Source organism: Mus caroli, chromosome 17, assembly GCF_900094665.2.
Source record: "Mus caroli chromosome 17, CAROLI_EIJ_v1.1, whole genome shotgun sequence".
In the NCBI taxonomy this organism is placed as follows: domain Eukaryota; kingdom Metazoa; phylum Chordata; class Mammalia; order Rodentia; family Muridae; genus Mus; species Mus caroli.
The window spans coordinates 21629099-21642005 of NC_034586.1; the positions used below are offsets into that span (position 1 = coordinate 21629099).

General features: G+C 49.8%; 1 protein-coding gene across 1 annotated transcript; it reads right to left on the reverse strand.

The window, feature by feature from the left end:
* Positions 1-73: 73 nt before the first annotated feature.
* On the reverse strand, positions 74-2348 carry Metrn (meteorin, glial cell differentiation regulator). The gene is made up of 4 exons (XM_021149645.2): positions 2146-2348; positions 1502-1902; positions 624-683; positions 74-541 (listed from the first exon to the last, which is right to left on the reverse strand). The coding sequence occupies exons 1-4, from the start codon at positions 2241-2243 to the stop codon at positions 225-227; spliced, it is 876 nt and encodes a 291-aa protein (XP_021005304.1). The 5' UTR covers positions 2244-2348; the 3' UTR covers positions 74-224.
* Positions 2349-12907: the final 10559 nt, after the last annotated feature.

Consider the following 12907-nt stretch of genomic DNA (forward strand, 5'->3'; position numbering starts at 1 on the left):
GAGAGTAGGCAAAGTGAGGCAGGCACAGAGCTGGGTATGCCTGCCTGCCACAGAAGACCATGACTATAGTGGCTGGTATGGTCCAGGTTATTTAGTATTCTACCAGCTCACTGTGGGTACCAGGATGCCATCTGAGCCACACCCTTCTCACCCACCCTCCCATCACCCCTCCCCAACACCCCATTCTCAGAAGAAGGTCCATCCAGGGCTTGCTCCCAGGTCTCTCAGTCCAGTGCCATCTCACATGGGTTAAGATGGGTCGTGAGAGCAGCTGAATAGACACGGCTGAACTCTTGGAAGCGGGGAGCACAGCCCAGCCAAGCTTCGCCAAATCGGCTCCAGCCCATGAAGAGGAAGGAGCCTGGGCCAGGACGCACACCACAGCGCAGCAAGGTACGAATGGAGGCCCGGCCTTGGCTCTCTGAGCTCCCTTCCTTGAACAGTGGCAGTGTCTGGCGGATGACACGAGCAACCACCACGGTGATGACTGATTCTTGCAGCTCTGTGTCATGGGCGACCCCATGGATGGTCCCGTGGATCACTACGAGGAGACATGGTGGCCAGTGGTGGGCACGTGGGAATGTGGGGCAGACCCTAAGCTCTCCCGCAACAGAAACACTCACCAAAGTCACTGGTGCATGCAGCCAGGAGGAGCTCGGCATCACTGCAGGGCCTGCAGGCACCTAGCATGCAAGGCAGGTCATTAGCCAGGCCTGTGATCTCTCAGCACGAGCCCACAGCTCCTCCCAAGAGGAAAAGGTACAGGAGCAAGCAGCTAAACCCTTCTCCCAGCATCCTATAGCCTGAAGACACCCTGCAGGTACATGCCTACTTATGGGCACCTCAGTGCCTCATACACAGGCTTGGTATCATCTCATAAACTCAGACCAACACTGGGAAACGTTCTGTGACTTCCCAGCTCTAGCTAGGGATATTCTAGTGGACTCCAGTTCGGGGGGTCTCTAGCTAGGGCAGAACAGTCAGAGAGCCATTCATTCCCTGCAGGGTCAGGCTACCAAGTTCCAGAAGAGCAAAGCACTGGGCCTGGTGCCCTGCAGGGAGGCAGGGCAGGCAGTCTCCATGGTGACGAAGAGGCACACTGGACTTTTGTTGGCTGGGCTTGGGGGGAGGGGAAGGAGGTCACCACCAGGCCAGGGAGCCCTGGACAGCCTTGGCCATAGGCTTTGATTCTGCCTCAGCCTAACCCTTCCCCCAATCCTCCAGAAACCAGAGACCCAGGGCTGGCCTCTCGGGCATTTGCCCCCTCCTGCTCTTTTCCTAAACTGAACCTTTTAAGAGGAGGAGGAGAGAAAGGCGGGAGCACTTCCAACTCACCTCCCTATGACCTGGAAGCCACTATGCTCTCCACCGGAGTGGCCTCTGTCAAGCTACAGAAGGACTCTCCGTGCAATGGGGTGGCAAGGCCCAGTGCCATCAGGCCAGTGTGGAGGGCCAATTTCTGACACCCAGCTCCTCCCCAGCCAGTCTCATAATCACTCACCATCCACACCAAGACCTTGAGCCTGGGGAGACATTTCTGCACGTTGGTCCTCGTGCAGTTCAAAACGGAAGGCAGCAACTCTGCGGCTGATGTCGCGGTGTGGTGTGGCCTGCAGGAAAAGGGCTCGGCGCTCGCGGGGACCCCAGCGCATGCAGCGGCCCCCAGCCAGGTCCCGGCCCTCGGCCAGTAGCAACTCTAGGTTGCCGGTCATACGTTCAGCGAAGACCTGGGCACCAGCGAAGGGCCGCTCTGGGCGCAGACAGACGATGCTGGGCCGTGTGCCCGGATCGGGGCCGCCCAGGGTCAGGCGCAGCGCCCCAGCTGGGTACAGCCACTCGATAGCGCCCTCAGTACAGTCCAGGGTCAGCTGCCCCACGCTGCCAGGCTCCTGGGTCAAACCGCTGGGGACAGGACGGTGGTTCTCAGGTGGGTGGCCCTCATTCCCTAGCCCGCTCATCCCTTTTCCCGCGGCTACCAACATCTGCGTCTACTCTGTGGAACAGGACAGTGAAGTCTGCGCTTCCTCAGTTCCAAGTGGGAGGGAGCCCTCCAACCCAAGAAGTAAATAAAATAAAATAAAATAAAATAAAATAAAATAAAATAAAAAATAAATCCACAACCCTCCCCGCAGTCCCTCCTGGTACCTGCCCCTCCAGCTGCAGCGGTCCTCCGAGTAGCCAGCGTGAGCGGACGCGGCCAAGAGGCCGCAGCAGAGCGCGCAAAGAAGCGTGGCTACCAGCATGGTTAGGGGACGCGCCGGGGCCTCGGACTGCTGCCCCGGGAGGGTCGGGGCTGCAGCGCGAGCAGCCCGCGGCGCGGCTGCCCGGCCCGGCGCGTCCCCACAACCGGCGACCCCTCGCCGCTGCCCCCTCTGAGCTCCGAGGCTAGGGGGCGGGGCCTTTGCTCTCGGACCAATCGCCACAAGCCGCAGAACTTTCCTCCAATTGCAGCACCCTCGAGGGGGTGGGGCGGGCTCAAGGCGGGAGCTCGGTCCAAGGCCGGGTTGATGTAGAAAGCGCTCCTGTTTCCCCATTTGGAGATCCCCACTGGAACATTTGGTGGGTTGGTGGGGTTCGCTGTCGACTGGAATCTGGAAGGCTGTCCACCTCTCTTTACCTTCAGTGGACTTCGGGGCAGTGGGACTGCCCCTTTGTAAGAGAGGTAGTAGAGTCTGCAGCCAAAATCTGAACACTGGTATCCTGCTGCTGGTACTTAAGGGAAAAGAGATTAAAACCCCTGTGTTACTGCATCTCATAAGGGAGGGTACAGAGGGCCTGGAGCATGGAGCTAGGCCAAACTTTGGGTTTGGGGAAAAGAAAGAATACTGGCTAGGTCTGGAAGGAGTAGTGTGGGTAGTGTGGGTCTCCTTCTGCCACCATACATTCTCAGACCTACCTACACACTCCTTCAATGTTAAATGGATACTAAGAAAAAATGAGGCGTTCTAGAGGACCTGCCTAGGGACCCACCTGACTGACAAAGCCTGGTAGTCTGCCAGTGCCAAAGTACAGGCCGTCCCTACAGTCAAGATCAACCGAAAGAGAATCAGAAAGATATCCCAGGCAGCCTGAGGATGTAGCTAGGTCATGGAGCACCTACCACACAGGCATACACCCCTGGCTTTGATCTTCAAAATAATGTTAAACTGAGAGTGTAGTGGGTCTTGCCTGTAATCCCCGAGGGCATGAAGTAAAGGAAGCAGTCCAGATGTTCAAGGGCATCCTTGGCTCCATAGTGAATTCAAGGACAGTGTGGGCTACATGAGAACCTCTTTTTTTGTTTTGTTTTGTTTTGTTTTGTTTTTTGTTCATTTTTTAAAAAATATTTTGATTAGATATTTTCTTTATTTACATTTCAAATGTTATCCCCTTTCCTGGTTTCCCATCTGAAAATCCCCTATCCCCTCCCCGCTGAGAACCTCTTAAAATAACACTCTTAAAATAAAATAAAATAGAGCCACTGTGAAACCCCCCAACGGAGAAGAGCTTCCTTGGAGCAGCTTGTCTTTTGGATCTGACCGGGGAGGGTGGAGGAGACAGAAAATAGAAGAAGAACCTTGGTTGGCAGGTTCCCAAGGATCTCTCTCTCTCTCTCTCTCTCTCTCTCTCTCTCTCTCTCTCTCTCTCTCTCTCTTTCTCCCAGCCCCCAGGGCTCTGTTTCTGGATCCTCCAGGTTCCATGTAAAACCCTTCCGGTTGGCCTGGACCTGCACTCAGAGACAGATGAGACCCAGTGGTCCCCCTGGCAGTCTGAGGAGGAGCTTCAGACACTACCTTCTCCTTGCCTCCCAGGCCCTCTTTGACCAATGAGAAGGCTCAGCTGGCTCCTTGCCCCAGTTCAGAGAGTCAAAATGAGGTGGAACAGTCACAAGGTGAGAGTGACCAGAACTTTCCTGATGAGTCAGTAAACACAGTGTGGTGTGACTGTGCTTGGAAGAAACATTACATATGGGCTGGAGAGATGGCTCAGCGATTAAGAGCACTGATTGCTCTTCCAGAGGTCCTGAGTTTAATTCCCAGCAACCACATGGTGGCTCACAACCATCTGTAATGGGATCTGATGCCCTCTTCTGGTGTGTCTGAAGACAGTGACAGTATACTCATATACATAAAATAAATAAATAAGTAAATAAATAACATTAAATATGACTCTTTTCTCTCAAATAGTATAGAAATGTGGGATGCTATAAAAGCAAGGAATTCAAATCTTTTTATCTTCCCAGCTTGGTAGACTTTTATGCAAATGTTTTAATCCACCCCCATAACCAAACATAAAGGCCCTGCTATATTCTTGAATTAAAATGGTTTATCTTTTACCCCTTCATTTTCTTTGCACAGATTCTCTTAAAACTAACCAAGCTTGGGCTGAGCAAGGTGGCACACAACTTTAATCCCAGCACTCCTGAGGCACAGGCAGGCAGATCGCTGTGAGTTCGAGGCCAGCTAGTTCTATGTGGTGAGTTCCAGGACAGCCAGGGATCTTTACACAGAGAAATTCTGTCTCAATACAAACAAACAAACAAACCTAGCCAATCTCTAAAGACCGTGATGTTGAGCCCAGCCAATGGGGAATAGACACGGTCATCACCTGAGTTAGAATAAAAAACCAATCCATGTCTGTGTTGCCTCCTCCATGCTGTGAGCAGCGCACTCCTTGGCCAGCAGTAAAGGTTTTGCCTTCTTGAGACACTTCAGTTAGAGTGGTGGTCTCTTTCTTTGCAACCTCAAATTTATTTCTAACAGAATGAAGCCCAGATGATTCTATCGTAAGCCCTTGATGTCAGGGTTTGGATGTTGCTTTGGTCTCATGTCATATCTTCTTTCCATGTCCCTTCTCTCTCTTTTGGAATAGGGAAATGAATTCTGTGCTGTTGTAGAGTGGAAGTGTGTAACTTATTTTTACTTTATAGGAGCTCACAGTTAAGATTTTGTCAGGATGGTAGGGAGGAGGTGTTGGCATGGTGTGCAAGGCCCTGAATTCCAGTCTCAGCACCCAACAACAATAATAACATCCTTTAAAAGTAGAAAGTGCCAGGCGTGGTGGCACACGCCTTTGATCCCAGCACTTGGGAGGCAGAGGCAGGCAGATTTCTGAGTTCGAGGCCAGCCTGCTCTACAGAGTGAGTTCCAGGACAGCCAGGGTTATACAGAGAAACCCTGCCTCGAAAAAACCTAAATAAATAAATAAATAAATACATAAATAAAAATAAAATAAAATAAAATAAAATAAATTTTTAAAATAAATAAATAAATTAGAGGTCACCTGAGATGGTGCAGCTATTGAGAGGCAAAGGCAGGTGGATTTCTGTGAGTCTAGGTCAGATTGGTGTCTTTGCAGAGAGTTCCAGACCTTCTGGTTATATGATGAGCTCTTGTAATCTATCAGAATAAGTAATATTTGGGGCATAATGGCACATACCTTTAATCCCAGTACTTGGAGGCAGAGAGAAGTAGATCTCTGTGAGTTCAAAGCTAGTCTGGGCTACATAGTGAGTTCCAGGACAGCCAGGGCTATTCAGAGACCCTGTTTCAAACAAACAGAATATGTAATAAATAGTGGTGTACACCTTTAATCCCAGCACTCAGGAGGCAGAAACAGGAGGATCTCTGAATCTGGAGCCAGCCTGGTCTACTTAGAGAAGTTCAAGACAGCAGGGATGGCATAGAGACCTTGTCTAAGAAAACAAAACAAAAATAAAAATAAATTTAAAAAAATAATAAAGTCAGATGGGCTGGAAAGATGGCTCAGCAGCTGAGAACACATTACTGCATTTGCAGAGGACCTAAGCTGTGCTCCCAGATCCCACATCAAGAGGATCACAGCAGCATGAAACTCCATCTTCAGGGAATTTGATGCCTCTTGTCGCCACAGGCAAATCCACTCTCATGCATGCATGCACGGGCACACACACACCTAAAGGTTAAAAAAAAATGTAAAAATTAAATCATAAATACAATATTTTCAGCCAAACAGTGGTGACACACTCCTTTAATCCCAGCACTCGGGAGGCAGAGGCAGGCAGATCTCTGTGAATTTCAGGCCAGCTTGGTCTACAGAGTGAGTTCTAGGACAGCCAGGGCTACACAGAGAAACTCCATCTTGAAAGACAAAAAAAAAAAAAAAAAAAAAAATCAACGGAAAGGCATGGCAAAAATATAAATGGTAAATTCAGCTGGGTGTGGTGGCACACGCCTTTAATCCCAGCACTCGGGAGGCAGAGGGGCAGGTAAATTCAAGTAGTTTTCCCCCCAACCCCTTTTAAATAAGTGTTTTCAAGTGTGGAGTCGCAAGGAGCAAGGGGATTGCTGTGGTTGTAATCTAAAAACTTTTTTTTTAAAGATTTATTTATTTTTATTCTATGTAAGCACACTGCAGCTGTCTTCAGACACTCCAGAAGAGGGCGCCAGATCTCGTTACGGATGGTTGTGAGCCACCATGTGGTTGCTGGGATTTGAACCTCGGACCTTCGGAAGAGCAGTCGGGTGCTCTTACCCACTGAGCCATCTCACCAGCCCTCTAAAAACTTTAAAATCAATCTGGAAACAGAAAAAAAGAAAAGAAAAAAAAAAAAGAAAAAAAACATGACACTCCTGATGAAATTATAGCAGACACCAAGGCCTGTACTGAGGACACAGGACACCTGGTGAGAAGTTGCAGCTACTTTGGTAATTCTTTGGTACTTCCCATTGCAAGCCACTGAGGCAGCAAAAGTAGTCTCCAGGCGCCCTCTAATGGTAATATGGGGATGAGCTGGCCAGTCTCAGAGTTGAAGACGCCCGACCGGAACCTCCAAGGGCAATGGCAGTAAGAGGTAACTGCTAGAGGTTACTAAGGGGTAACTTGGTCTGAAAGAAACACTCACCTGACCGGAGTCTCTCTATTAAACTTACTCTTCCCATCTTCATCTTCTAGCACCATAACAATGATTCTGTCACCATGGTAGATTCTAGACAGTTGCCACTTCTCACACTGGTCAGGGAAAGGGACCCTTGACCATCATTAGCTACCAGAAGTCTGATGCCCATGACTAGCCTCAGGGTCCAACAGAGCTGCTCCTGGTGCTTTTAGATATCCAGAAGGAAAATGAAGGATGGATGAGAGAGCACCCCACATCTCAGAGAACCTTTAGCTGTTTATGCTCAAGCTTGGGGACTTCCTTGAATGTCTCAAGACTTTATGCCCTTACCTTAAGAAATGAGTCGCAACTGGGTGATAGTAGTGCACGCCTTTAGTTTCAGCACCCAGGAGGCAGAGGCAGAGGCAGGTGGATCTCTGAGAGTTCAAAGCCAGCCTGGTTTACAGAACTGAGTTCCAGGACAGCCAGGACTACACAGTGAAAGACTGTATCTAAAAAAAAAAAAAAAAAAAAAAAAAAAAAAACAAGAAAGAAGTAAAGAAAATAAGGAAGGAAGGAAGGAAGGTGTCTCTTTTTATTTGATCATTACTATGATAGACGGATGGATAGATGGAAAGATGGGAGATAAATGAAAGTGCTCAGAGTCAGGGAAATGCCTCAAAGACATGCTCACAGGCCAATCTGATGGAGAGAATTCCTCAATTGAATTCTCCCTTCCCACATATATTATGTTGACAACAAAATTTATACATCATAAGGGTTGTCCGGGCTGGAAATCACACTGAGACCTGTTTTCTGTACTGTCTTCCCCAGGGCCACATGAACTGCACCTTGTGGATGCAGTGGGGACAACAGAGGCCTTGGTTGTTATGAGTGTCATCACTCAGGCACCCCATCTCCAGCCAAATTGTCCCCTGTTACACAGGCCTTTGCAGGTTGAGGTCATCAATGATGTATGTGCAGTATGCTGGTCCCTGAGCAGAGTGGAGGGTAAGCAGCCCAAACGTTCAGCAGGAGAAGCTGATGGGACACATGCAGCTGGCTCCCAATGAACAGGCCATGCAATAGGGCGATTCGGGGAAGAGCTACAAGTGAGGAGAGTTGACAGGGATTAGAAAGCCAATGACTCCAGGACCATGGAGATTTGAACAAACATAACCACAAATATAACCTGAAATCTGACCTACTGACAGAGGGTGAGTTTGGGTTTCTCCTTGATCTTGTAAGAAAGGGGGGACAAGTTTCCCACCTGCCCAGGACTCCCCCCTTCACAGATAGCAGATAACATTTGAAGCCAGGTGGGGGCTCGATACAGGTGACCCGAGAGCCTTCCTGTATCCCTTAGTGAGCCTGTGGCACCAGGACCCTTACAGCCAGGATTGAATGTGTGTCCTGCTGGATGGAGCTGCAAGGTGGAAATAACGATGGGTGGGGGGCACCAGGGGACCAGGAAAGTGCATCAACGGCACCCACCCCCTGAGCACTGCCTTCCCTTGCTGTACCCAGCTGGACCTAGGCAGTTTCAGGGTGGTTCAGCCCCTTGAACACAGAGACCTCATCCAGGATACAATCATAGCTGTCAGCTCCCAAGAAGTCTCAGGTTTCCAGCCATTCCCATGGGATCTAGATACACACACCCCCCATTAGCCTGGCACTTCAGGGGGTTGGGCATTGAGGTTTCTATCTCTGTAGTTTTTCATTTGCTGAGAAGCCCCCCCCCCCAACACAAGCCTAAAATGCAGCTGCTGATTGATTTGAAGCTGAGCTATAAATAGCCACTGGCTCCAGCCAGGGCCAGGGGAAAATATCCCATTGCTAGGAGACGACTGTTGCCGGGAGACCGCCATCACTAGGCGACTCGTGCTGCTGAGGTGTCAGCTGGGCCCTGAGTCATCCTCAGTCTTGACAGGGGGTGGGGCCAGGCCAAAGTAGAGGCCAGCAGAGAACCTCAACGCTCTCACCCTGTCATCAGGGCAGCCAGACTGATGTCCCACCTGCTTCTCTCCCTTGCACTTCAGCCTCTGGCTCTAGGCAGGGACAGGATGGAGGAAAAGGAAAGGGCGGAGGAGTATAGGGGGACAGGAAGAGGAATGGAAAAGGGCAGAGGGTAAGTAAGGAGGGAGAGAGAAGAAAGGAGGGTAGAGAGGATCGGGGGCATAAAATATCTACCTGGCCTCAGGGTGACTCACTTGAAGGGGTTGCTCCCCACCAATACTGTGCTAAAACACTCAAGGCATTCCTCCTTACAGCCCAACCACGTTTCCCAGAAGGGGTTCAGTGAGGGGAACGACCTGGGGAAGATATGACCCAGCTGTGTGTCTCCCCAGCACTCTCCACACTAGAACCCTGAAAGGCCATGCCTGGGGACCTCCCGTGGTAAGACTTAGAGACAGTGTAGAGCTATCATCATCACTCTAGGCTTAGGAGTGATCCCATGATGCTCCCTCCTCCCTCTCTATCTGAGCCAAATGTGCCAGCAGCCCTAGTCTTCATCATCCCCATTGCTGTGGAGTTGGACCTTAGAAGCCTGGATAGAAGACAGTCTTCTCTGCTCTGACATCAAGGCAAGTGTGAGGAACATAATAATAGCCTTAGATGAGGGGTGTCTCAAGAGAGGGGTGCTTGAGACAAGTGAGAACTCTTCCAGGTAAAGGTGTCCCAGGTAGTGAGCACTCCCATTGAGGGTGCTCCCATTGAGGGTGCTCCCATTGAGGGTGCTCCAGTTGAGGGCGCTCCAGATGTGGCTGCTCCAGATGAGGGTTGCTCCAGTTCATTAGGTTTCAGTTCAAAGGTGATCCAAGTGGGGATGTTTCAAGTGAGGGGTCCCCCAGATAATGATGCTCCAAGTGAGAGTGCTTCACTTAGTGCCCTTAGGAACTAAGTTCACAGATGCTCCTGGAGACTGACCCGTGAAGAGAGCATCCTGGTTGAAGGCCCTCCATGCTACCCCATATTCTGTGAAGGAGACGAAAGTCCCTGGTCAGGCAGGCACTTGGACATTGCCTGACACAGTTCTCTCAGGATGTAAGATGTTCCAAATGCGTCATCTGGGGAGCCAGGAATCCTCCGCAGAAGGTGTTCCAGAAGCCAGCTTCCCTATCATCATGACCACAGGGGTGTGTGAACCTCCCCTATGCTCCACTGGGTACCCAGGAAACCCCACCCTGGCCCTCTAAGGGTTGTGTCAGCCAACAGCTCATCATAACTGTGCCATCAGAGAGCCAGTAGGCCCAGGCTGAGAAGAGGGGTTCTTGGTGTTTGGGGAAGACATGAAAGTGAAAACTTCTGGGGAGGATATAGAGAGTCTGAGAGTCAAATAAGTTCATTCAGTGGCAGGTGACAAGAGGCCACACCAGATGAAGTGCCAGGTGAGAGACGTGGTACCCTCCTAGCTGGCATAGAGCACAAGGAACAAGGGTCTTTAAAAAATGATTTATTTATTTATTTTATGTATGCGAGTACACTGTAGCTAGCTGTACAGAGATGGTTGTGAGTCTTCATGTGGTTGTTGGGATTTGAATTTTTAGGACCTCTGCTCACTCTAGTCAACTCGGCTCGTTCCGGCCCAAAGATTTATTGATTATTATTACTGTAGCTGACTTCAGACACACCAGAAGAGGGTGTTAGTAGGACATCAGATCTCATTATAGGTGTTTGTGAGCCACCATGTGGTTGCCGGGATTTGAACTCAGGACCTTTGGAAGAGCAGTCAGTGCTCTTACTCGGTGAGACATCTCGCCAGCCTGGAACAAGGGTCTTACTGACCACAGCTGAGGAGATAGCTGCCTGAGAGAGCTGTACCATTAATGCATGCCAAGTGACTCCTGGGATCCCAGGGGGAGCAGAAGAGAGAAGTAAGTTGGAAGTTTCTGATGACATGAAGGAGAGAAAGAGGTGCCTGATCTGAGGAGGATGGCAGAGGTAGAGGGAAGCAGGTTGGTCCTTTGACGAGAGAGGAAAGGCCCCCAGATCAGTGCTCAGTAACCTCTTTTTTTTTTTTTTTTTTTTTTTTTTTTTTTTTTTTTTGGTTTTTCGAGACAGGGTTTCTCTGTGTAGCCCTGGCTGTCCTGGCACTCACTTTGTAGACCAGGCTGGCCTCGAACTCAGAAATCTGCCTGCCTCTGCCTCCCGAGTGCTGGGATTAAAGGCGTGCGCCACCACGCCCGGCTGCTCAGTAACCTCTTAACTGTTCTCAAGAGACAGGGCCACTGTGTGCTTGGGCCTTCCTCACACCCACCTTCACACCTGAGTGTGCTCATCCTATATGCCCCAGCCCAGCCAAGGCACATGCCCAGCTAGTGATCCCCTGTAGCATTTACAACAGGCAGAGGAAAAACAATCAGCACGAGTCAGAATGAAACTTGGCTCAGACCAATTTGACTGTAACCAACGCTGGACCAAAACTTCTAGAGTCTGACCCACATCATTTTACTTTAGCCATATTTTTTCTTTTTAAAAAAGATGTATTTATTTATCTTATGTATGTGAGTACACTGTCACTGTCTCCAGACACACCAGAAGAGGGCATCAGATCCCATTTCAGATGGCTGTAAGCCACCATGTGGTTGCTGGGAATTGAACTCAGGACCTCTGGAAGAGCAGTCAGCACTCTTACCCGCTGAGCCATCTCTCCAGCCCCAGGTGCACAACAGTTTAAGCCATGCTTGCATTGAGATTCTTTACGGTGTACATCTGGCTTCTTTCACAAGAATGGGGACTGTTGGGGCTGGAGAGATGGCTCAGTAGTTAGGTCACTGCACTTTCAGGGGTCCTGAGTTCAATTCCCAGCAACGGCATGGTGGCTCACAACCATCTATAAAGGCATCCGATGACCTCTTCTGGTGTGTCTGAGGACAGCTACAATGTACTCATATGAAGACTGAGATAAATGTAATGCCAGTGGGTGTCAGAATTGGCCTGGCCCTAAAATATTATAGAAGTCACTTAGGCTGTTGTAAAATACAAGTGATATCACTCATAATAATGTATTTTGTGGCCTAAATGTAATGGTTTTAAGGGGGAAAGGTCTGAGCTAAGTCAATTCTTGGAGATGAGGACAGACCCTGTCTCATTTGACAGTGAAGGATCACCAGGCTGTAAAACAGCTGGAAAGAGCAGCTGCGCACCTCATTCCACCGAAGGGGTAAGTTGTGTGTTTAACTTTTCCTGGATTCCCCAGTGGTTATTTGTGCGTGCAGAGGCTTTTTGTCCTCTGTAATTGCCCAAGGACCCATGCTACCACCGAGGACCAACTGCAAGGGCAATAAGTAGAGAAGGGGGAAGAGCATAGTCTGGTTACTCACATCTGCCCTAGTCCCTGCCCCATGCTGATCCATCATATCTGATCCATATCCAGGCAAGATAGTGACACTCCAGTTCCAGCCACACCCATGCCTGCCCCAGTCCTTGCTATGGCAAGCTAGACTCAAGGCCCTTGCTGTAAAAACAGTGACAGCCAGGGCCTTGGAGAGAGATCAATCTGCAAAGTGTATGTCTTGCAAGCACTAGGTCCTGAGTTCTGTCCTCAAATTGCATTCAAAAAAAAAAAAAAAAGCCAGGCAGTGGTGGCACATGTCTTTAATCCCAGCACTTGGGAGGTAGAGGCAGGTGGATTTCTGAGTTCGAGGCCAGCCTGGTCTATAGAGTGAGTTCCAGGACAGCCAGGGCTACACAGAAAAACCCTGTCTCAAAAAAATTAAGGCTGGATTGTGTGGCCTGTAGCTGTAACCTCAGTATGGGAAGTCAGCACAGGTGACCTCTGGGAGCAGCAGCCAGCCCAGCCCAGCCTACTCGGTCAGTTCCAAACCAGTGAGAGAATGCACACGAGAGGAAAAAGAGAAGAAAGAAAGAAAGAGAAAAAGGAAGTGGCGGGGGGGGGGGGAGTGGGTGATATAGGCTAAGAGGTAGTTCTGTGGGTAAAGTGCCTGCCTGAGGATTAAGGGGCAGGACATTAGGGTCCTGGGGACCTGTGGGTCAGGCAGTCCAGTATAAATGTCTCAAAAAAGAAAAGAAAAAACAGGATAGTTCTTCAAGCTCTCACCCTTTCTTACT